The sequence below is a fragment of the Eptatretus burgeri genome, chromosome 4, assembly GCF_056783735.1.
Source record: "Eptatretus burgeri isolate ZD-2024b chromosome 4, Ebu_testis_v1, whole genome shotgun sequence".
NCBI classification, from domain to species: domain Eukaryota; kingdom Metazoa; phylum Chordata; class Myxini; order Myxiniformes; family Myxinidae; genus Eptatretus; species Eptatretus burgeri.
This window is the reverse complement of record NC_140964.1, coordinates 128,723,614-128,749,114: the sequence shown is the minus strand read 5'-3', so window position 1 is coordinate 128,749,114 and position 25,501 is coordinate 128,723,614. Positions and strand designations below refer to the sequence as shown.

General features: G+C 45.3%; 1 protein-coding gene across 3 annotated transcripts in view; it reads right to left on the bottom strand.

Annotated features, from left to right (window-relative positions):
* Positions 1 to 25,501, bottom strand: part of IGSF21 (immunoglobin superfamily member 21) — a 124,273-nt gene that overhangs the window by 25,171 nt on the left and 73,601 nt on the right. For 2 of the 3 annotated variants that reach the window (XM_085880050.1, XM_085880052.1), the window contains 3 exons: positions 16,174 to 16,378; positions 12,353 to 12,441; positions 10,140 to 10,332 (listed from right to left, as the gene is read on the bottom strand). In XM_085880050.1, coding sequence (XP_085736176.1) covers positions 10,140 to 10,332; positions 12,353 to 12,441; positions 16,174 to 16,378 — 487 coding nt within the window. The remainder of the gene's footprint in view (positions 1 to 10,139; positions 10,333 to 12,352; positions 12,442 to 16,173; positions 16,379 to 25,501) is intronic. The other variant, XM_085880051.1, reaches the window with a different exon arrangement.

The window sequence follows — 25,501 nt, the reverse complement described above, 5'->3', positions numbered from 1 at the left end:
TCAGATCGATCAGTTTTGGTGGCACCCCACGAAGACCAAGAAAATTCAAGAGGCATCCCGATTCACTGAATCAAACGCTTTACAGAGATCAACATAGGCTGCAAGCAGCCCCTGCCGAAACTCTTGTCTGCATTTGGTGAGGACCCAAAGAACAAGGATACGGTCAATCGTTGACCTATTTGGTGTAAAGCCTGACTGCTCTGGACGCGGGTGCTCAAGCAGATGGTGGCGAACCCTATCAAGAATTATTCGAGCAAAGACCTTGCCAGGCACTGAGAGCAGCGTCACCCCTCGGTAGTTGTTGCAGTCTTGGCGATCACCCTTCCCTTTCCAGAGAGGGACAACAAGGCCCCTCTTCCAGTCAGTTGGGATGATGCCTGTGTTCCAGGCAGAGCACAGAACTGCATGCAACGACACGAGTGCAGCATTTCCACCAGCCTTGAGAAGTTCAACATGGATGGCACAGATCCCTGGAGCTTTACCCCATTTCAACCGGTTCACCGCAGCCTGTGTTTCCACAAACGAAGGTGGATCGCAGTTTATTGGAGAGTCAGCAACAGGGATTGTAACACCCCTGACATCGAACTCAACAGCTGCTGGATCCAGCCTGGTACAACTGCTCAAAGTAACTGGCCCAGTGGGCCTTCACTTCGGAATCCTCTATCAAGAGCCCACACCCTCTGCTCTAACTGCAGTACACCGAGGGATGGGCTTGGATGAATGCAATGCGCAAATTCCTCTGTAAGCGGGATGAGAATCACTTGACCACAGGTGTTGCTCTACCCCCTCACAGATTCCTCATACATAGGCCTCCTTTTTCACCCTTAGCGTAGTGTCTCAAAGATGTCTCTAACGATTTCCTCGAACTACGACAAATGTACAACTTTTTCATTAAATGTCAGTGAACTGCATATTCCATCACCGCATGGTCAACAGTCACAACCGATTCATCTGAGCAACAAAATAATCTAATTGGGACTGTCATGTTGAGTCGTTATTAGAGATGTTGCTGTGGTTTCATGCATACGACAACAAACTATACTCGATACCATTCTACATACGTTCTTGAGATGATGAAGTTGTCTGAGAGTCATCATATCTATCTCAATGTAAAATGAGGACAGTGGACAGTTCAGCAACAAGCCCATTATGGATTCTTGGCTCCTGCATGCGACCAAGTCATCAAAGAAACTTGCAACCGTGATTCAAAGACGTCTGGTGGGATAACTGGTGCAACTCAGGACCGCCATTCTGTGCACCAGTGGATCCTTTCACAAGATGAGAGAGCAGCCATTGTTCAGAAATGCGAATTAATGGCTGGATCTCGGAACCATTATCGGACGAGGAAGGATTTGGATGCCACTCATCAGAAGGACGACGAGGAGGCCATCAAGTCAATCTTGGGCTGCAAGGACAAAATGATGGATCCATTCTCACAAAACCAAAATAACCTTAATTGCATCAGCTCCGGTGTCACAGCTACAGCAGAAATAGCTAGTGACCTCCTCAATGCACATAATTATGGACGATCAGCTTTCTACACTTTCATCCAAGATGGACTCGATTCAGGAAGTGTTGGATTATATCAGCCACTGCAAGAAATGAAGTTAAAGACTATCACAAGTCAAGCCAAAGTAAAAGTGTTCTGCAAATCTGGTCAGACAGTCATCGTCAGAGCGGATTGCCAAATGTTCACCAGTTTACTCATACCGAGTCAACACCGCAAAGTCAATTTGAGGACAGTCCTCTGCTATTCTCTTGGACCGATTTCCTACCCACTGTTTTATTTTGACGAGACAATCACAAACATTGACAAAAGCAAGCTTCTGCATTATATCGAGTCAAAATGTCCTGAATCACTCGTCACAACTGTTCATGATTACGATGCTGTCATCGGCGATGGCATGGCTCCGATTCATAAAATGTCTGGCAACCTCTATGTTGCATTCGGGCAACTGGCCCTTGGAGTTGCGTCAGAACTGCACAGGATTTCCAAACAATATCACTGTATGCAGGTAGATATTGTTTTTGACACATATACGGTCATTAGCATCAAAGGCATGGAATGGGAAAGGCAAACCCAAGCCCTCCTACGTCATAGGATATTCTCACCAGACCAGAAAATACTCCCAGCAATGGAGTGAATTTTTCGGTGATGGTGTAAATAAGAAATAACTTTGAATTGTTCTTCTCCTTGTGTAGTGATCATTTGGACCACAGTGGCAACATTAATATCCACATGATCAATGGACCACACCGTCACCTCGTGTCTCATTCAGGTGTGGCCATCGTGGAGGAGTGGTCCCACTGATCCAACACTCCCACATGAGGAAGCTGACACCCTGCTGCTTTGTAGGGTATGTCTCTTTAGACAAAGACTTGGCACATAGCCAATACTGTGGTGGCGTCAGGAATGGCATCCGGCCACAAAAGCATGCCACAAACAAGCCTTTTGGTGAAATGGGGACCTGAGTTTTGTGCTTCCCCATCTGGGTTATTTGTCATCGTGTACTGGGCAGCGTTACTGCAATGTCCAGAGGGTACAGGGTGTGTGTGTCTTCACAGGTTGGCACTTACCGCCTGATAGTACAGGAGCCCAAACCCAGTTGTAGCGTACTGGGAGGCTGCTCCATCAGTAGGTGAATAATACACCGTCTGCTTTTGTGCTATATCGCACGTGGATGGGTGTCCTTGAAGCGGGCTGGGGTGGGTCACCCACGAGGCCACTGGACTGCTGGTGTGACGACACCAGGTCATTTAAATGCTCTGATGTCTGAGGTTGCTGTGGCTTTCATACTCAGGTTCCCTCACTTTCCTCTTCTTTGAAATCTATGGCTGTAGAAATTACAAATGAGAGCAAACCTGTCATGCATAAAGCACCCACTCAGCATGACAAGATAGGTGTTAGTGTTGCCAGTCTGAATGTTGGTACTATGCATGGTAGAGCTGATAAGATAGTGGAAACTTTGAGCCGCAGAACAGTGGATGTATGCTGTGTGCAAGAAACAAGGTGCAGGGGAGGTGCTGCAAGAATGGTCCTAGCTAGAAATGATAGGTACAAACTATTTTGGATAGGTTGTGACTCTGGAACTGGTGGTGTTGGGATTATGGTGGCTGAGAATGTTCAAGGTTAGGAGGGTAAATGCAGCAGGAGTTATATTCCAACAGCTGTTGTTTGATCAGCATATTTTAATAGTCGTATCAACATATGCCCCACAGATAGGATTAAGTGAGGGGGAGAAGGATGAGTTTTGGGACACACTTGTGCATGTTGTTTCAGGGATTAGCGAGAGAGAAGTTGTTGTGATTGGAGGGGATTTGAATGGACATGTTGGAGAGTTGGCAGAAGGATATGAGGGTGCGCATGGTGGGTCAGGTTTCGGAGTTAGAAACACTGAAGGTGTAAGAATACTCAAGTTTGGAGACGCTTTAGATATGGTCGTCTGCAACACAATGTTTAAGAAGAGGCCAAGCGGACTCATCACTTACGAGTGAGGAGCGATAAAGAGCCATATCGACTACTTTCTGGTTTGGAGATTACAAAGGCAGTTGGTTAAGGATGTGAAAACAATAGGTGGAGAATAATGTGCCTTACAACATCGGCTGCTCGTGTGTGATGTAAAGTTAAGTTGGAGGAGGGAAAACAGGAAACCTTATGCCCCAAGGAGAAGAGTATGGAAACGAAGAGATCAGAATGCAAAAGGAACATTTCCACAGAGAACTTGTGGTGATGATTCTTGGATTCTTTGGCCGGAGAGGATGTGCGGAGTTGCTGGGACTTTAAAAAATATGGGCTGCTGTGCGCTACTAACATGACATGTGGCTGGTCGAAGGGCCTTGCTAGACATGAGGCTAACATGGTGGTGGAATAATGAGGTGGATATGGCGATTCAAGAAAAAAGAGAAGACTGTTTAGGATTTGGAAAAATGGAGGGGATAAGGAGGAATACTTAGTGGCTAAACGTACGGCAATAAGGGAAGATTACAAGGCCAAAACATGAGTACAGGATTCACTTTCAGATGTTTCGGATGGCAAAGCAAATGATGGGTCAAAATGGGGATCTCATAGGAGTACAATGTGTAAAGAATGATATGGGAAATGTACTGGTTGACTATGGGGAGATTAGAAATGCTGGGAGGAGTTACTGTGAGTATCTGCTAAATGAGGAGTTCCCTTGGAACAAGGATATTCTGGAGGCAGTAGTGCCGGTGCAGGGCCCACCACCAGAGTTAAAGAATGAATGGGTGAAGAAAGCCATCGATGAAACAAAGAATGGTAAAGTCGGTGGGCAGCAGTGGTATCGTCACATAGATGCTGAAGGCATCTGGTGATATTGGAGTGAGTTTAATCACTAAAACTGATGAATGCAATTATAAGGGAGACATCTGTCCCAGATGACTGGTTGAAGAGTGTAATGGTGAATATTTATAAAGGGAAGGGTGATGCCTTAGTTCAGAGCAACTATAGGGGTCTGAAGTTGCTGGACCATGGAATGAAAGTGGTAGAGAGAGTCCTTGATAAATTGATAAGACAGAGTGTTAATATGTACATGAAATGCAATTTGGTTTCATGCCAGGAAGGGGCACGATGGAGGCAATTTTTATAGTTAGGCAATTACAGGAAAAATATCTGGTGAACAACAAATAATTGTACTTTATATTTATAGATTTGGAGAAGGTGTTCGATAGGGTGCCTCAGGAAGTGGTGCAATGGTCCATGAGAAAGTTACGTGTGGAGGATTGGTTAATTAGGGTAGTCATGGCAATGTATGATGGCTCAAAAACTTCTGTGAGGGTAAATGGAGTGCAGAATGAGGATTTTGAAGTGAGAGTGGGTGGTCATCAGGGTTCAGTCTTGAGCCCAATCCTGTTCATCATGGTTCTTGAGGCTATATCAAAGGAATTTAGAGGAGGCTTACCTTGGGGGCTCCTGTATGCTGATGACCTGGTGCTGATAGCCGACAGTGTGGAAGAGGAGGAGAGGAGGAGATCGTGACCATACTCTGTGCAGAGCGTTGGTGCTGCTTAAGCAGTCTCCTTGGCTATTGGGTACAGTCCTGGACGGTTCACCACTAAAACACAGTGTACCAGCAAGCTGGTACTCATTTTGCCGACATCGGAAGGATGACAGGCTGAGTTAACCCCACCTGGTATTAATTCAACAGCTGAGTGGGATTTGAACTCAGGACCCTCGGATCCAAAGCCCACCACCCTAACCATCATGCCAACACCAGGCATGTGGAAGAGGTAATGGGTAAATATGCAGTGTGGAAGGAGGGTATGGAGGCCAGAGGACAAAGTGAATTCAGGGAAAATGAAAGTGCTGATCCGTGGTGTGGGAGAAGGAAGTGTGAAAAAAGAGGGAGGTGGCCCTGTGCTGGCTGGAGAAAAGGTGTACGTAGCAATTCAATATTGTGTAAATCCTGCAACTGCTCGGTGCACAAGAGGTGTAGTGGCATCAGAGGTAGACTGCAGGTGGTACCTGACTTCAAATGTGCTGTTTGCACAGGTAAACATGTGACTCCAGTTAGAGCGGAAATGTTAGTTTATGGGGATATATCTCTGGAATGCGTAGATAAATTCTGTTACCTTGGTGGTATGATTAGTGCAGGTGATGGTGTGGAAGCAGCAATGAATGCAAGAATTAGAAGTGGCTGGAGGAAGTTTAGGGAGTCGTTACCCCTAGTGACATCAAAAGGGACCTCTCTCCGATTAAAGGGAAAACTGTTGCAGCTAGCGTTAGAAGCGTGATGTTGTATGGCAGCGAAACATCGGTGATCAAAAAGGAGGATGAACGGAGGTGTGAACGAAACGAAATGAGAATGGTGAGATGGATGTGTGATGTGACACTGAAGGATAGGAAATCAAATGTGGAATTAAGAGATAGGTTCGGTATAGAAAGCATTAGTGAGGTTATGTGAAGGGTAGGTTGAGATGGTTTACACATGTGGAAAGGAAGGGGGTGGGCAACTGTGTGAAGAGGTGTACAAATATGAATGTGAATGGAAGGAGAGTTCAAGGCCGTGCGAGGAAAACATGGGATGTGTTTCTGAGAGATGATCTTTGAGTTAAATTTCCAACAAGATGGCTGGCAAGGGATCGTGCAGTAAGCAAACCACGTTCCTACACATTCCAGTTCACCATTAGGTGAACCATGGCTGACACATGTAAGCATGGAAATGGCCGTAAAACGGATGATGATGATGATGATGATGATTCCAACGTGTCCGATGAGTTATTCGCCCAGCTGGAAAGATTCACATGCGAGTTGTATGGAAGCACATTGATAAACATCGATGTTCGATATAGGACATTGTGTTTGGAGACGACTGCCGAGGACCACAGCTTGCCGCCTACCAAGGATGCTTTGCGACAACATTGTCTTCATGCAAATTATCAGGCAGGCATCCACAAGTGAGCCCTGAATCGGACGACTGATGCTCCTTCTCCGAACGGTCACGGTTGGACTGTTGAATCCACCTCCATCTCTGTCGTGCGGATGACTCAGGATCCGGCCCTGATGGAAATTCTCAGCTATGTACACTGTGCATGCAAACATGGCAAGTGTGATAACCAAGAGATGTTCTTGTCACACAAGTGACTGCTCTGACCTGTGTGGACGCCTTGCCACATGGTCACTATTTCGCTTGGTGACTTGTGGAGTGGGTAGTCACCATGATTCGTATTTACAATAAAGACGGGCTGCTAAACCAACAAGGCGATACGTCATGAAGGTCCCAGATGCACGAACAGGTTGCAACGATATTACCCAACACCATTGTCATCAGGATTGAAGTAGGTTGATGAAAGTTTGTCGGTGTTCAACACTTCTATGCCTGAGATGCACAAAATCTAGTAATATCTGAGTAGCATTCCACCTTGGCTTCAACCACAACTCAAAAATAAAAACTTCATGATTGTCGTCAGAATGTTTCTTGATATTCATTCATTACCATATAACTGCTAATGATGTGGTTATCCGCATATTTTCAAACACTACACTGCGGTAAAAATACATGTCGGAAGTTGCTCCGTAGGCACTTAAAACACCTCTTAGCGTCAAATAGCCACATTAAATTGGTTGTGCAAGGTCGAATTTGGATTCCTCACCTCAAAGTACCTCAAAAACATCCACTTTCACATATGGTCCAGATAGTTGCCACAAAAATCGATTTCTCGGCCCTTTTTGACCTGTCGTCTCACAGTCTATGAAGACCTGGATGGAGGCATGATATTTAACAGAGTATAGAAGATGGTCCCACAGGCTGGGAAAAAGAAGGAATAAACCAGTGGAGGTGAGCAGTGGTTCTGGAATGAGGCAGTTTCACCAGCAGGGGGTTGCTGGTGGACTGCATGAGTCTTGCAGATATGTGGGGGGGGGGGGGACAAAGCAAGGAGAGGGCAGAGGGTGCAAGTGCAGAAATGAGGCAGAAGAAGACAGAGAGACCACCGACGTGTCGGCAATGGCGAAGTGATAGGCTCATAGACTCAAAGTCATTGCGAGAGATTCCAATGATGTTGGAGGCCTTTGTTTCCACAGCATCAAGCTGAGCAAGATGTGAGACAGGGGAGCCAGCTCAGAGGGGAGGGCAGTATTCCATCGAGCTGCGGATGAAAGCCTTGTAGGTGCAAAGCTCAGGTGTGCCAAGGAAGGACTTTGCATGATGGAGGATGCCCAGTCGGCGTCTGGCTTTGGAGGTCAATTTTGAAATGTCGCTTGCCCAAGACAGATCATGGCTGAGAGTGAGACCCAAGAGTATGAGTGACTCAACCTCTTCCAAAGGGTTGTTGAGAAAGTACAGAGAAGGGTTTGCGGTATGGTCCTTTTGGAGAGAGAGAGAAGGAGAGAAGGAGAGAAGGAGAGGAGAGAAGGAGAGAAGGAGAGAAGGAGAGAAGGAGAGAAGGAGAGAAGGAGAGAAGGAGAGAGATGTCTCAGGATTGAAACACATATTCCAAGTGTTTGACCAGTTTGTGATTTTTGTCAAGGTCTGAAGAAAGGGAAGAGACCACTGCCTGTCTATCAGAAGGATGAGGGATGTCACGGCAGAGTGTGGTGTCATCAGAAAAGAGATCAAGAGGATTTTCCAAAGATTTAGAGAGATCGTTCATGAATATCATGAATAAGATGAGGCCAAGAACACTGTCTTGGGGTAATCCAGCCTTGACAGGGAGAGGAGAAGAAAGGGTTCCGTTAAGAATTACAAGATGTCTACGGGAAGGGAGGAAATCAGTAATCCAAGAGTAGAGTCAGCTTTGGTTTCCATCGGCAGAGAGTCTTTGGAGAGTAGGGCAGGATGCCAAACTGTATCAAAAGCTCGAGATATGTCCAGAGAGCCGGCCCAAACTCATGTCTGACATTCAGGGCCTTCATCCATCGTTTGGAGAGTGACCAGGTCTGAATCTGAATTGATGAACTGAGATATGGCTGTTGATGAAAAGGAATGATTTATGTCAACTGTGATGATGGATTCCATGACCTTGGTGATGATTGGAAGGAAGCTAATTGGTCTGTAGTTAAGGGCATCTGTTTTTGCACCATTTTTGTTTAATTCTGTGATGTTGGCCGATTTCCAAGCAGATGGAAGATGAGCTATGGCAAATGACAGGGTGAAAAGAGCAGAGAGAGGAAGTGCAAAAGGAGCAGAGCGGCTTTTTCGGACACGTGAGCTCATGCTATCCGGTCCAGGTCCAGGTGCAGAGTCAGAGTCAGAGTTGAGGGTTGCCAGAAACCTTTCCACTTGTTCAGGTGCAAAAGACATAATTCAGGAGCAGTTGGGTATGACTGGGAAGGATGGGTGGAGACAGAGATGAGTACGGGACACAATATTTTGAAGCAAACACAGAATTGAAGCATTCGGCCTTCTCACAAGTAGAATCGGCTGTGGTGCCATTTGAAGTAAGGGATGTGGGGCATACACCAGAGACGGACTTGAGAAGCCACCACCAGGTTTTAAAGGAGGGAGACAAGTTTGAAAGCTCATTATTGAGATTGGACAAATGTTGTTTTCTGGCTCTCTTCATAGGAGACACACACTTGGTTGCAGGCTTTGTGGAATTATCTGAGGATGCCTTCGGTCAGATTTCCCTTCCAGGAGAAGAATGCAAATTGTTTTAAAGCAACTGCCTCAGTATAGGATTCCAAGTATCAAGAATGGGAGGATGGTGAAGATAACTGAAGACAAGGTGGGATGAATCGGTGCATAAGAGAGCAGGTTTTTGCGGAAGAATTCTCAGGCTGAATTAATATTAGTGGCGGTGGATATAGGAGACCAGTCCTGAAGTGTGATGGCTGCTCGCAGTCTCTGCCAGTTTCCTTGATTGAACTGCCAGACTCGCTGGCACAGAGGCTGTTCTCTGAGAATGGCCAGAGAGATGTTGATCTTCACAAGCATATCATCAGAAGAAGCAATTGCAGAAGAGGCCGAGCAAGGTACATTGGCAGGGAAGTCGGTCATCACCAAATCATTTCTAAAAGTTGCTAAAATCATTGCTAATCAATTGCTAATATTTGAAGCGTACGTGTGTGGTGTGTGGGTGTTATCTCCATGGCCAATGCTTGAATGTACAAACACGACACCTCTCAATCACAGATATTTCTCATGTTCCTATGTTTCCGTGAGTCTGATTCGCATTCAGGAAGAACAATTATGGTAAACCGTCTTGAAATTGCCACCCTTTCATCTAAATGCTGAAAATGTATTTAAAGGACGATTTGAATCACAGATTTCATGCCAGCAATAGCAGGTTAAAAGTGCCCTGCGAGACAAACTGTCACTGAAAACACATATACAGCGCATGCACAAAAGGGTGTGTGACAAGGAAGAATTGATTCAATTTTTGTGACGACCCGAATACGATAATTTTTTTTTATTTTTAAAAGTGATTATTCACCATTGACAGATGGGGCCAAAAACGATAGAATATTGTATAGCATGATATTTCAAAAAATGTATTGGGCCCGATATGTTCTCATGGATGAGCAATTAGGTGGCGGAGGTTTGCGCTCTACTGAGTGCCCTTCTAGCTTACTCTGTTTCACGCAGCTGAATGCATTTCCAATATTGGAGGAAAATGAATGAGTGTGTTTAGATATGGTTTGTCAGGCAGGGTGTGAGAGGTTTGAGAAAGGTACAGCACACCGTATATTGTAAGTCGAAGGTGAGCTTCTGCACTTCCGAGCTGGTTCTGTGCAACACAGTGAAACAGCGAGCCATTGAGAGAGTGAAGGGTGGTGGGAAGGTCCAGGGAGCGGCCTACATGCTGTGTGCGACCACCGGGCAATGGGCCGCCCACCCGTGTCCACGTAAATGTAGGCTCTGGAAAAGCACCCAACTGTGGTACACAGATGTACACATAATCAGGTTAAAGGTTGGAGCTCTACAAATGTTGATGAACAGACAGTGGAACAGTCACTAATCAAGAAATAATTAATAAAAATAAATACAGTCACAATGACATAACATTGGTGTGGACCGACTTATCAAGAACAAACACACTCACAAATACAACAAAGGTATTATAGACACAACGTGAAGGGGAACCCAAACACAATTTTTTTTTTTTAAACCATTCAAAATCATCACTTTTTAATTGATCTAATTTGAAAGAATTTTTTTCTTTGCCAATCACAAAGTGTCAAAAAAAAAGCCCAAAAGTGTCGATTTTCTATTTTCACCAGTGACATCACACCTGGCAGCCACCTTCATCCAAATGGCGGCTTGCAGAGAGAAACAGTGTATTTCGAGCTCGGATTCAGATACTTATTCCACCGTCATTAGCAACTCTGAAGGTTCTCAGAATGTTGAAACTGATCAGTGGGATTGAAGAAACGGTCGGAGACAAAATTAGTGATGGAAACGTTTTTGGGGGAATTGTGGAGCCGTGTCGTTTCGAATCTTGTGCGAGTGATTCGGACGAAGATGGTGACAATGGAAGTGTTAGTGAAGATGAAAAAGCCGGTCACAGGTTTTGTTTTTTCCATTTAATTCACAGTTGTACGGGATTTTGTATTCATTGATAAATCAGTTATATTACTTCCGCAAAAATACCCGTCATCGCCCGACGGCCGACACCGCCCAGGCACACCGACACTGACAAAATGGGTGACTAATGCTTTGCCCCACCATCACAAGCTGACCAGGTGCCCTGTATGTTACAAGATCGTCCTGTTTCATACTTTCCTGGATGCCATTTGTGTGTGTGGTCATGCCATGTCATGTCCCGCCATCATGTTAGTGCTATGTTGTGTCCGTGTCACATCTGTGCCATGTCGATGTCCAGTCCCAGTGGAGGGGCAGAGGGGGGAGGAGTGTGGTGGTGGTGAGTATTGTTCAGGTGATGGTTGTTGGAAGATTGCAGGAGGATGGTGGAGAGAGGTGTGAGATCGTGGTGGGTATTGTGGAGGGGGGAGTGGAGCACATCGAGAGATGTGAGACCGGTCGCCAGTAGGCCAACACAGGTGTTTGATTCACTGCTCAAATCCCCCATGTACATGTGCCAGTAGCTCTGGAGAGATGGTGTTACAGTTTTGGGTGATGGCTGTTTCTTCCGCTTCATCGTGGGGCATCCTCTCTCTCTCAATCGTGTCGGATAACCACAAGATCTGGCCATGCCTGTTGTTTCATAACAGTGCTCTGTAAAATGTTCCGAGCACAAAACCAAACATTTTTGTCGGCCCGATCCACATGCGGGTATTATGGACAAACCTCGCCCAATTTCTGGCAACCCTCGGATCTTTTGGCCGGTGGTGGAGCGTGAAACCATCTGTTTGTATTACTGCAATCACAAAGGATGCGTCAACTAGCCATATTTGAGGAAAATCGAAAATTATTTGCCGTTTGAGTTAACCCATACCGCGACGTAACCCAGAGACAATACGAATCTGGCAATCAACTTCCAGGAGGGACATCACAGCTAAACGTGAAGAAGAAGATTTCGACTTTTAATTGCAAAATTGCTTACTTTATAAATCAGGAAAGACATAATATCCATTTTGTGGGGTGTCAAGGGATGGATTATATTGTTGAGGTGGTCTGAACGTTTGGGTTCCCCTTTAAGGGACCAGCCGGACATCGTAAGTACAGATTTCAAGTGAACATGTGACCAGTGAAACTGGTCCCGAACAGCCACCATGTAAGTACAGACAAACGGGAGATAAATGAGGGCAGCAAGCAACATATGAACAAAATATATATATATATATATATATATATATATATATATATATATATATATATATCTGAATGATGAGTGATAAACCAACGAAAGAGCAGAAATACAGGTGAAAGAAAAGGTGGACATTTAAAAGACAAGTTCCCAGGGACTCGGTACACACTCCCATTTTTGACCATACCACATGTGACTCTTGAATGATCAAGGTGATTGGCTGGCCCTCCAGGGGGCGTTGTGGCTCGGTTAATATGCGCAGGGATTGTGGTGCTGCTATGAGGACATGGGAAGGGTTGAGAGAAAAAGGAAACACTGGCACGTAAATATGGTCTCCAGAAATGGGATTTACTTCATATTTGAAGTTAATAAATTAGTTACCTTTTCATGACAAGTCAAAAATGAACAATTAATATTATACAAGGCTCATATAAAGTGTGAGTCATGCATTTAGATGAACAATACCAGAATTAAGCATTTCTGCCCGCATTCAACAAAAGCAATCATCTCAAATGAATGGACTGTGCAAGGGTAAAGTTAGAAATCATAAATGTTTGTACGTTATTCAAGCCAATCATGGTGTTGTGGAATGGAGTTCTCGTGGATTAAAGATGCTTACTATAGCACAGTTATTTCCTCAATGAGTGTCTCAGTATAAGCGTAAATGTAATAGTCAATCTTCCCTATTTTGTGTCTCTAAAATTATCAACGCGTTTGACGCCATTTTAACCGTTCTCAGCTGGGCTGTGGCCGTGCTCCGCCTCAAGGTGAGAGGTCACTCGAGGTGTAGCTTTGCCCACCGGGCTGAACGTATGGCCAATGGTGATTGAGAGGGGCACGGCATGGAGCGTCATCGGTGACGTGCGTTGTACATGGCCGAGCTCATCAAAGGTGAGGGCGAGAAGGAAATGGGAGGAGAATGGTTGCGCTGGAACGGAGCTCCCACAAGCCAAGCCACACTTCATCAGTTCACAGTCATGCCTCACTCTCTCTCCTCCTCAAAGTCGTTCCTATCCAGAGCAGCCAGGACTTTCCAGTCCACGGAACTCGCCGGGTTTTCCCGACCATCTCTTTCAGTCTTGTTGAAACCCCTCTGTCTCTCTTTCATGTATGCATGAGGCCTTAATGTATAAATAATTAAGGATCCTGTTTGTTTGCGGCGCATATTCGCTTAGTGGATCAAGGGGTTTGTTTCATTATTGATTACTGTTGCTTCCTTACTTGTAAATTCCTTCACCAATGCATTAATTATCTCCACACTTTTTGAAAAAACAACTAGGGGAAATTGTAATCATGTCTCTGTCTCTGTCTCTGTCTGTCTCTCTCTGTCTTCTCCAAGCTGGTTGTACAAAAATTCACAAAACTTGATAGTCAAGAGTCAAGACCACCACATGGTACAAAGGTGCAACAGCAGTGTATTTTGGTCTCATCCCCTGGGGTGAGGGCAGAAGGTTAAACACCAAAAAAATGCAATTGCTGTCACATTTTAAAACTTTTTCAAAAATGAAACCTTTAAAGCCTGGTGTTGGCTTGAAGGTTAAGGTGGCTGGCTTAAGATCTTAGGGTCTTGAGTTTGAGCCTCTGTTTCACCCATTAAAATAACACCATGTCAGTTGACTCAGCCTGTCATCCTTCCAAGGTCAGCAAAATGAGTAAGTACCAGCTCACTGGTAACAGGGGCACTGCGTCAGCGGCACAGCCACGCTTCCAGAAAATGATGCAAGCAGCAGCCACAGGATGCATATGAAACACCAACATGAAACTTTGCATGTGCAATCAAGATTGGGGGATGCATGACATATTTAACATTTTTTGTTGGATTTGACCCGATTTGACAAAGCTGCAGGAGAAGAGGACTTGGGGTCACAGGGTTAAAACTCAAAATTTGATCTTGGGTCATTCCTGGCGGAGCGTTTTGTCATCTTTCAACCTTGCTTTTGCTGGGAAGCTACATAAGGAAGGTGAGGATTTGCGATGGCAGGCAATCAACTTTGCTGGAGTTGTTATTTATTCAAATACACAGTCTCAGGGGTGAATTCATTCTGTGGTGGCTGCTTGATTGGGTGGCCCTATAAAGACCCGCTTAGAGAAATATAATTGATCTTGGTCTCCACATCCATAATAAGAACACGTCACGTGACTTAGTTTGCAAAGCCTAAGATGAGATCGAGCCATGTGATACCTGGTGTTGGCTTAATGATAATGTTACGGCTGTGGAAATTCGCATTACACCATAAAGGGTCCTCAGGTGAGATATATCGGTAAGTTCATGTGTAGTTAGCCCAAACCCGTTGTATAGAGGGAATATATGTGATCCATTCGGGCTGCGATTCTTCAGTTAGTCGTTTTTCTTTTGCTGTCGTTAATTTGGTGCAAGAACAACGAGCATCGCCACAACCAACATCTCAACGATCACGCCATTCACTACACGACGCCAACAATCACGCCATTCACACCACGACGCCACGTTCCACAACTACGCTACCACATCTTCGCCACTCGCCATTCAACGAGCACCGTGCGGTCATGATCTCCACGGGAGGGATGGGAGGGGCGGAGTGGCAGCGGCGGCCGGGGTGCGAAGGGGCATCTCCCGCCCGAATCTTCCTTCCCTCGTTGTACGGCGCGTGGGGAAGAAAACCAACAACTCCTGTGGGATTTTCCCTTCTGCTTTTCCCGAGCTTTGGCATGGGGGAGGTGCGATTTGAGCTGGAGGTCAAAGGTGAAAAAAGGTGGGGGCCTGATTTTGGGGGAATAATTCCCTGGCCCCGAGCAAAAACTGACTTTCTTCGTCCCCCCGCATGGCGCGGGGAGGGGGGAACGAGAGGGCACGCCCCTTTTTGGGAAGCTTCCAGAAGGGAGGTGGAGCCAGAAACGGGGCAGGGTGAAGGGCGGAGCCCCACGCTACAAAAGGGGCAGAAGAGGAGGGTTCGTGTTCTTCTTCTGGTTCGGGTCATGAGCTTGTTGTTCCTGCCGAGTCCTCGATCCTTGCGCGAGCCCTGGAATCCCGTGAGCGAGCGCGGAGATAGCGCCGGGAAACCCCGTCCATTCCCCTCAAAACCCCGTCCGAGCTGTCGGGCGGACGACGCGAGCAATGCGCGGCACGAGCTCGGTGCACCACGCCATCCCTGTATCCCTGTAGTACGGAACGAGCCACTTAAGCGGTTCATGTCCGGAGTCGACCTGTGGTGTGGTACAACTCCTCGGTACGCTATCCGCGCGGGTACTTAGGTAAATCGACCATTCAGCGATCGGACCCTATTTCACGCGGGTAGAATGCGGACTGAGTTGTGGTGAGGTTAAACCCCCACCCGTGACTGGCTCCTGGTAGTAGTTCCCGGAGGGTCATGACTGAATTGTCCGTTTCGGTGGGCGAAGCGGCCGCCATTCGAGTCAAGCAGCCGATTGCACGCCGGACGGGCCAGAATTCGTAACAATAATATGCCTGGTGTTGGCTTAATGGTAAGGGTAGTGGGCTTGGGATCCCAGTGTCCTGAGTTCAAATCCCACTCAGCTGTTGAATTAATACAAGGTGGGGTTAACTCGGCGTGTCATCCTTCCTAGGTCGGCAAAATGAGTGCCAGCTTGCTGGTATCCTCTGTCGGAGTGGCGACCTGTCCAGGATAGTAACCAATAGCCAAGGAGACTGCTTTGGCAACACCAACGCTCTGCATAGAGTATGGTCCCAATGGATGGATGGATGGATGGATACCAATTGGCGCAACACCGGGCTGCTTTGTGAAAAACCCCTCTGCATTGTAACTTAGTCACCAGACGCAGCTCCAGCAGGGAGGTCTCGAAGTGGTCACTTTGACGCAATCTGCCCCATTCTAATCAGGCAACCGGAACGATCCGCCGGCTGTTACAATATGGTTGTATGCTCAACATTCATGTGCCAGAGATCACATATTGACACATTTCACGTAACAATCCAGCAGTTAAAGAAGGTAGAACTAGGCCAGCCTGCAGGACTTTTAGTCATCACAATGAGTTATCGTAGAGTCTCACCAAGAGTCCGCTCGATCCTCATGGGCATCGAGAGTGCAGGGTGTTGGATCTCACAGGAGAAAAGTGCTTTGTCATCCGACCGGAGGTCAAATACCCAGCTGAGCCGCAATCGGACTTCCACAGAGCCGTCCCGGCCTGGAACAGCTGCCCGCCTTAACGAGTAGCCTGGTGCGACTGGCAAAGGATGCGACAGTCCTGGAGGCAGCTAGCAAAGAGAGAAAGGACATATAGTTTAGACAAAAGTGCTTTCATTGAGCCTCATTTAAAGGACTATGAGATCCATAGCTCGAGAATAGGCCCAACACCCTGAATCTCAGCTGTACTGGACTTAGCTATCCAAAATCACGACACATCAAGTAATTTTGACCTGAATAAATTCGAGTTTTTGGAAAGGGCTTGGTAGCCATCATGAGTAAGTCACCACTTTTGATTGAAATACTGTGATTAACACATACAGTAGTTAAGTAATGCCCATAAAGGCTGCTTTTTGATCTTTTGAATTAATTTTGAACCACTTAAAAAAAATAGTGAGTTGAGGAGTGGTGGCTTCAACAAACCAAAGAATGAGGAAGTACTCCAACAAAGGTCTCTGCCACGTTTTTTTTTTGGTCCATTTGGTCTTCCCATCTGCGCACGTAGTTCATGATACTGGGATTCCATGTTCAAATCCCATAGTGTGCGTTAATTTGATAATTGTCTCACTTGTAACCCATAGAGAAGGTCCAATTATATCTCTTAATACCTTGTCCTATGTGTGATATAACATCTAAGCTTCTCCACAAACCATCGGTGTTTAGAAAAACAAAATCCCCACAATTGGTTTACTGGCTCGCAGGATGGCCGACAGGTTTGCACACTTGCTTCTGAACTATCTGGCCTGGGTTCAAATCCCGACCGAGCTATAAACTGTCATCCTGATGTCTCACAGCCTCGAGTGTCACAGGCAGGGAGATTCATCAATGTGTGTGCTGTCCTTTGGATGAATGTCAAGTTCGGTGTCCCCTCTGCCGGCATTAGATGGTGGGTGTTAAAGATGCCACAGTGTCTTTCGTGAAGAGGAAGTGAGCTATCGCCCAACAGCAGAAACAAATTAAAAATCACTGCTCTAACCTACAGGGGGCACAAAATGAATGAACAAGGATACACAATGAACACAGATGGAGGAGGACATTTGGCTAATCAAGCCTGTGCAAAGCATATCTCCACCATATCAATTCAATTGAATAGTTTATCAACTTCAATTCACTGGGGAAGGGATGTAAGGGGTGGAGAAGTGGGGTTGAGAACAATGGGGAAAGCATAGACACAAGCGGGGTGTTTTATACACATATTATTGAAAAAAATTTTTTTTATCATTATTATTTCATTTTGTCTTTTGTTCTTTTATGGGGGTTGGCATTTATGAGGGGAAGGGGTGAACACAAGTTGTAAGGTGAGGAATGAAACACAAACAATGCATTCACCTTTTGATGAGACCCTCTCACATGCATCACATTCCTGGCACAGGCATACAATCATCCATCCATACATCAGCTACCTATCACTCCTGCCAATGTCCTTGTCCACTTCGATTCCCAATGCTTCAAGGTACTTAATTTATATTTAAACCTATCCCCTGCCACACTACCATCTTAACTTCAGCATACAAATGAGATGACCTCTGCTCCCCCCCTTCCAAACTACTGTACATAAATCGCTCCATCGTTTGGACATTTGCACAGTATTGATACAGATACAGATAACTCTTATTATTTACTCTGAAACTGTGCCCCCTTATCCTATCAGTGTCCATTTTAATGAAAAATTCTTCATCACTTATCTTTTCCACACCTTTCATGATCTGAAACATCTCGTAATCATGTCCCTTCCAACGTATAAAGCCCTGTCTCCTTCAGCCGCTCCACGTAGCTTAGTCGAGCTAGGCTCGGAATAAATCAGCCGCTCCACTGTGAGCCTTCTCTATAGCAACCATGTTCTTCCTTTCGATGTGGTGACCAAAACTGCACACAATATTCCAGATGATATCTCACTGAACTCCTCAACCTTGCATGTGGAATGCAATCGGTCAATCTATTGTGGAATGCAACTTGGTGTCAAATTTTTACAAAACAACAGAACAGGTCTTTGCAGTACTTTTATAACATTTTCCATGACATTAGGTTGGGAAACAAAGAGATGGACAGCTTTCAAGATTCCACCTCCAGGCAAAAGTTTAATGGTTAAAGAAAAAGGTCAGTTTAGTGTTAAGAGTGCGTCAAATGTATTTTGATTACAAATTTCAGAATCTCTCAGTAATTATGATGATATGATGTGTAATACTGGAATGGCATGAGGTAGATCACGTACCTCCGTCAGGCTGAACAGTTTACGTTGTGTATCCTACTGGAGGTCGGATCTGGATCCGGACTTGAACCAAAATCGAATGGACTTGTTCTTCATCTGCAGAGTTTCAACCAAATCCATCAACAACTTTTTCAGATTATTGTGGTGTTAAAAATCATTTTTTAGCCCCATCACTCAATGGTGACGAATCACTTCCAAAAATTCCAGAATCAGGATCCAGACCTTTGGTAAAATCGAATCAACTTGTCCGTGTCATACACCCAAGCCGTCTACCAAATTTCGTCCGAATCCATGTACAACTCCTTGAGATTATCCTGCTCTTAGACTAACAAACCAAGTATAATATCATAGCATGAGCCTCTGGTTCCAATAGCATCGATACAAATGACGTCCTTCGTTTTGCTAGCTCGCCTTCATTTCCAACTTATGACATCGTTGCCAGTTGTAAGATGAATATAATCCATGAAAACTTCATCAGTTCTGGACAAGGTGTTTCAAAATGAAGGCAATAAACCATGCACTTGAACTCAAGTTCTTCATCTTACTAACATGCCTTCACTGCCTAATTATCCATCGTTATTGCGTGCAAGGGTGATTAATCACCCATGGAAATTTCATCGTGGCAGCAGGATGGAGCCAATCTGATTGCATGCTCGCCTCTGAAATATCTGGGGTCAGGGTTCGTGGCAGATTTACATCCAAGTGAAAATGTCATCTGGGGCATTGCCAGGAATGAGAAATGCATCATCGAGTATGCCATTCCCCAAAAGAGATGTTAAACTGGCTGATGCATCGTGGAGTATGCCATTCCCCAAAAGAGATGTGAAACCGGCTGTTGCATCGTAGAGTATGCCATTCCCCAAAAGAGATGTTAAAGTGGCTGATGCATCGTAGAGCATGCCATTCCCCAAAAGAGATGTTAAACCGGCTGATGCATCGTAGAGCATGCCATTCCCCAAAAGAGATGTTAAAGTGGCTGATGCATCGTAGAGTATGCCATTCCCCAAAAGAGATGTTAAAGTGGCTGATGCATCGTAGAGTATGCCATTCCCCAAAAGAGATGTTAAACCGGCTGTTGCATCGTAGAGTATGCCATTCCCCAAAAGAGATGTTAAACCGGCTGATGCATCGTAGAGCATGCCATTCCCCAAAAGAGATGTTAAACCGGCTGTTGCATCGTAGAGCATGCCATTCCCCAAAAGAGATGTCAAACCGGCTGTTGCATCGTAGAGTATGCCATTCCCCAAAAGAGTTGTTAAAGTGGCTGATGCATCGTAGAGTATGCCATTCCCCAAAAGAGATGTTAAAGTGGCTGATGCATCGTAGAGTATGCTATTCACCAAAAGAGATGTTAAACCGGCTGTTGCATCGTAGAGTATGCCATTCCCCAAAAGAGATGGTAAAGTGGCTGATTCATCGTAGAGTATGCCATTCCCCAAAAGAGATGTTAAACCAGCTGTTGCATCGTAGAGTATGCCATTCCCCAAAAGAGATGGTAAAGTGGCTGATTCATCGTAGAGTATGCTATTCACCAAAAGAGATGTTAAACCGGCTGATGCATTGTAGAGTATGCCATTCCCCAAAAGAGACGTTAAACCTGCTGTTGCAGCGTGGAGTATGCCATTCCCCAAAAGAGAAGTTAAACCAGCCATCCCACTTGCTTGTGGAGTTAAACATTCTATGGTAACTTTAAAAAGTATGTCCTGTACAGTATTTTGGATGGTATTCTGGCCAGTTTTTAAATTCCCTGAATATGTAAACCATGCTACAGGTTTGATCACCTTGCCTTACTGGAGACCTCCATAATTAATGAACAATGCCACAGCCTAATGAATATTCCATCCCCAACTGGAGATCAACTCAAGGAATTGTTATGTCTGCGGTGATGAAGTCATGGGACGCATCATGTTTTCAGGTTGTCCGTCCGGCTGTCCGTCCGTGCATCCGCGGTAACTTAAGAACGGCTGGAGGTATCCAAGTCAATCATGGTCCAAGTATGTACGGTGATGTATACGTAAAATGATTAGATTATGGGGTCAAGAGGACAAAGATCAGAGGTCATGTTAAAAGGTGATATTTGAGAACAGCTGAAGGGATTGAAATCAAACTTGGTACAGGTATTATAATGATGATTATATTATATAATGATTATATTACACTTCTCTCATATGCAGCACAAGGCTGTGAGTAACATCATTGGCTAAGACCATAGCTGTACCACTGATGCAAGTTCGGGCAGAAATTTGAAGTTTGTTCAACATGCCACAGATAACTCGCATACTCTTCGCGAAGGACACTATGGGATATTTAACGTCCACCAACGAATGCCAGCAGATGGGACGCTCGGTTCAACGTTCATCCAAGGGAAGACACACACATTGATGCTTTGTCCTGCCTGTGAAACACTGGGACGACAGTTTATAGTGTTGTGGGGCCGGGTTTCGGTGGCGATAAACGACCACTAGGTGGAGCAGTCGAGCCGTCTCCCACTGAACACCCGGAATTTATAGGTCATCACCCCGGATAACTCCGGATCAGACGGATCACTTAAAGCAGTGGTTCTCACCCTTTTGCAGCCGCGACCCCCCAAAAAATTTAAGTTGGGGTTCGCGACGCCCCTCCCGACTCACACTTGAAACACACTGCAGTGACGTCACGGAGCGAATAAAAAAATCCAGTGCCTGGAGCACATTGGTAAACACCTAGGTACTGCCAGCTGTTAAAACTAAACAGAACTAAACTAAACTAAACTAAACTGGCATCACAAATTAATTATTTACACTCTGATGTATAACACAGTAAAAACAGCCAGCCACATTCATAAAAAAAGGCTTCTGTAATTGCAAAGAGCGGTATGTAGCCTATTTATGCACGGGACACAGATTGGAAGATTGAGCGACCCTCTGCTGCAGACAGAAGTTGACATATGAATGTACTATCATATGCAGACAAATGAATGTACTATCACACATGACAGCTACCAGACGTACACAAACCTTGCATTACTGACCAAAAATAAACAAAAAACAAAACAAAAACTAAATCAATTTGGCTTTAAGTACAGTTTTTAATTTTATTCAAGATCCGACAGCACAACTCATTGTGAAGGAGGCAACAGGACTGCTTTACAAGCTGATGGCAATCGGCTATTATCATTCATTCTCATATAGCTGGGCCTGCAAAACAGCTTTAAGCACAGTGCAAATACCTTTCAGTGTCCCTACAGGCTTATTATTCTCAGTTCATTCACAGTTCTTATAACAGTTATGCCTGTTGTAGGCTTGTAGCCTATTAATTATCATTTCTCTCATTTTGCATTTTCCCCTTTATAACAACGATTCTCAATGGGTTTTCAGTTTCATTTTTTTTTCAGATTGAACACAATAATTAAGATAATACTGACTCACAATAATTGAACACAATAATTCATATAATACTAACTCATAATAATTGAACACCATAATTTAGATAATACTGACTCACAATAACACACAATAATTCTGTTTTTAACAGTAACATCTGTAAAGGCACAGACTTGTATTGTCAGATAGTATTCACTTACTCATGTTAGTGGGATGGCTGGGCCTGTTTCTTTGAACAAAGCAGCTGTATTCTTGGTTTTAAGCTGGAGACTGCAACACGAAGATCATCCTCAACTCTAATGAGCTGTGATCTGTATTTGTTCTTGATAAATGTCAGTGAGGAAAAGGTCTTCTCACAAAGGTATGTAGATCCAAATGGAATAAGTATATCAATTGCAGCCTTTGATAGTCGTGGGTATTCTGCGGCCACTCACAGCCAGAATTCCTCCAGTGTGGATGAGACAAAAGCGGTCTTTAATGTGCGGTCAGAGGAGAGGTCCAAGAGCGCATCCTCAAGCTCCGATAACAGGTGTCGGGCAGATGAGGTGATGAAAGGCTGGCGTATCCAGTCGTTTCTCTCTGGGGTGTCGTCTTTTGGGAAGTACCTATTGAAGTGGCCAAGCAGGCTTCTGAGGTAAGTAGCAATAAGTCATTTTATTGTTTGGATGCTTATGTCAAATTTGTCCATGAAGTCCTCGAGCTCAGGGAACATTTCCACACTGCCTTCTTCGACTCGCGCTGCCCACCGCTCAAGCTTCTTCGTAAGGCCTAAGTCACATTTGCCACTGCGGTCGTGGGGTCTCCAAAATCTACGGCTACTAGCAATTATACGGCGGGCGCAGTATTTCCACTGTCACACAATGTAGCAGTCAGATATGTTTTTATTTTTTGGGGAGCCGCACGGCGTATTTAGAAATTGTGGAGACCGAAAACGTGGTGGTGCCGTACGGTCTTTGATTTGATGTCGAACGGTGACCTTAGGGCGTCCCTGCGGCTGCCATACAATTTTCAAGGCAGACGCAAGGTAGCCTCAAGGTGCCCGCAAGGCGACCGCAGGGGGGCCCTAAGGCGAACATGCGGCCAGACGGACGGTAATGAGTGGGTATATATACCAGTTCTTTTTTTACTGAAATAAAAATATAACAGTTCGGAATATACCAATATGTGGTGCCCCCAGAATCCGAATTGAATTCGTTCCAGGAGGCTGTTCGGATTGCAAAAAGTTCGATTCCCAAACTATTTTCCCAATAAGAAATAATGGAGTGAATTAATCTGTTCCTGGACCCCAAGAAAACCCACTTTCAAGACACTTTCAACTGAAATTCCCCATGTTTAACATAAAATAAGATGAGTAAATGACCTTCGGTGGCGGTGTATTGTATGTAAACTGGTACAATCACCAATCCAAAGGTTCACACAGGGTCGAGCTCCGGCCTGGCTTCCGATCGCTCGTGCACTCTGCGAGCGCTGCCCCCAGGGCAGCTCATCAAACATAATGCCCCCAGAACCACAATCAGTTTCATCAAACGCATCGGGCTGAGGTAATCATGGATATTCCAAATTACAACCGGTTTTTCTGTGAAATTAAATCCTTGCCCGACAGTCCGTCACACCACGTGATCGGATTACTTTTTTGTTCTTAATTAAAACACAAGATGAGTAAAAAAAAAAAACAGCACAAATCAAGGTGAAAACACGAGGTAAAGTAGCGATCGACACACGAGAGATGCTTTCACGAGGACTTCCACCGACGAACTGAATGAACAAAGCACGAAGATGCAGGTCGAACAGGTGGGGGAGACGCGTGAACAAACATGAACGTTACGTTGTGTTCGGTTTTTTTTAAATGTATTCGGTTTTTAGGGCAAAATTCATTTTTCATTGATAAGAAACTACGGCAGCCGCACGAATAACACAAGCCAACCGTACGCCCTACGTACGGTCGACGTGGAACACAACTACGTCACAACTACGGCTTGTCAAATTGCTACGGCCAATGTAGAAATGAAAAAAGTTATAACTCCGCGTTATAATTCCACGGCGACCCCTACGGCCTGTAAAAGATAGCCAAACGGCGTAGGGCCACCCTGAGGCCACCGCAGAAACTCTGCGGCCGCCGCACGTTTCTGTCAATTCAGAGGGCGTACAGCTGCCGTATCCTCGCCGTAGAGCAAATGTGACTTCGGCCAAAACGCTGTAACCTTGTCAGAAAGCGTGAGGACATTGGTGTTTGGGCCTTGGAGAGACAAGTTTAGACTGTTCAGTTTATCAAATATGCCTGCCAGATATGCAAGGCCAGTAACCCATGTGGGGTCGGTCAGGTGGTCAGCGAGGGGGGAGCCACAATCTGAGAGGAAAATGCGAACCTCCTCACGCAGTTCAAACAGTCTGGTTAAAACTTTCCCCCGTGATAGCCATCTGACCTCTGTGTGAAATAGTAGAGATTCGTGTTCCGATCCCATTTCCTGGCAGCGTGTGGCAAACAGTCTGGTATTCACCGGATGGGATTTGATGAAGTTCACCACTTTAATTGCTGTTTGGAGAACATTGCGGAGTTGTGGCTCGAGGTTCTTGTTGGCGAGGGTCTCTCTGTGAATAATGCAATGAGTGAATTTGACATGCGGTGCCACTTCCAAAGCTTTAGCTTTCCGTCCCCTTCTTGTCCCCTGCATGGCACCAGCTCCATCTGTACACACAGAGATGCAATTTTCCCAACTTAGCCCCTCCTTGCACATTTTACTGTCCAGTTTGTTAAAAATGTCACGACCAGTGCAAGTTCCTTCAAGTGTCGAGCAAAACAACATATCCTCGTACATTTTCCCCTCATAGCTGTATCTTGCAAAAACAAGTAACTGTGCATCACTGGAAAAAACATCCTTTGTTTCGTCAATTTGGAGGGAAAATCTTCCACTTTTCTTCACTCGGTCAATGAGCTGCTCTTTAATGTCATTGGCCATTTCACCAATGCGCCTCGCCATTGTGTCATTAGACAGTGGAATAGTCTCAAGTGTGCTGGCTATTTTTTCACCATGCATAGCTCTGGTCATTGCAATCGCTGCTGGGCAGATCAGGCTCTCTGCAATAGTATGGGGCTTTTGGATTGAGCAACCAGGTATGCCACTTCATATGAAGCCAACAGGGCTTTGACGGGGATTGTAGAGTGCTCACGAACAGTCATCTTTTGGCTCTGTAGTTCTCCCTCCTTACGACGAAAGAAAATCTAATGGTTTGTCAATGTAGGATGGGTGTTTGGTTTGTAAATGTCTCTTCAATTTCACTGGTTTCAAGCTTTCGTGAGCAAGCACTTCTGAACACAGAACACACTGTGGATATTCCACTTCATTTTTGGCAAGGCATGTGAATCCGTACTGCAGAAAGTCAGTCTGATATGTCCGATGCTTGTTGGAAGCCAAATCTGCCGCTGGCGCCTTACGTTTTTCAGTAAAACTTGTAACAGTTGGCCCACCTTCACATGTATCGTCTTGGTCCGCATCTTGAGCTGGCAGACGTTTTTTGACAAGCCACCGATCCATATTCAGCCACCTTGCAGAAGCGCTAACATTGACTTTCAGCACCCGCTACTGTGCCTGTGCCTCTCTCTCTCTCTCTCTCTCTCTCTACAC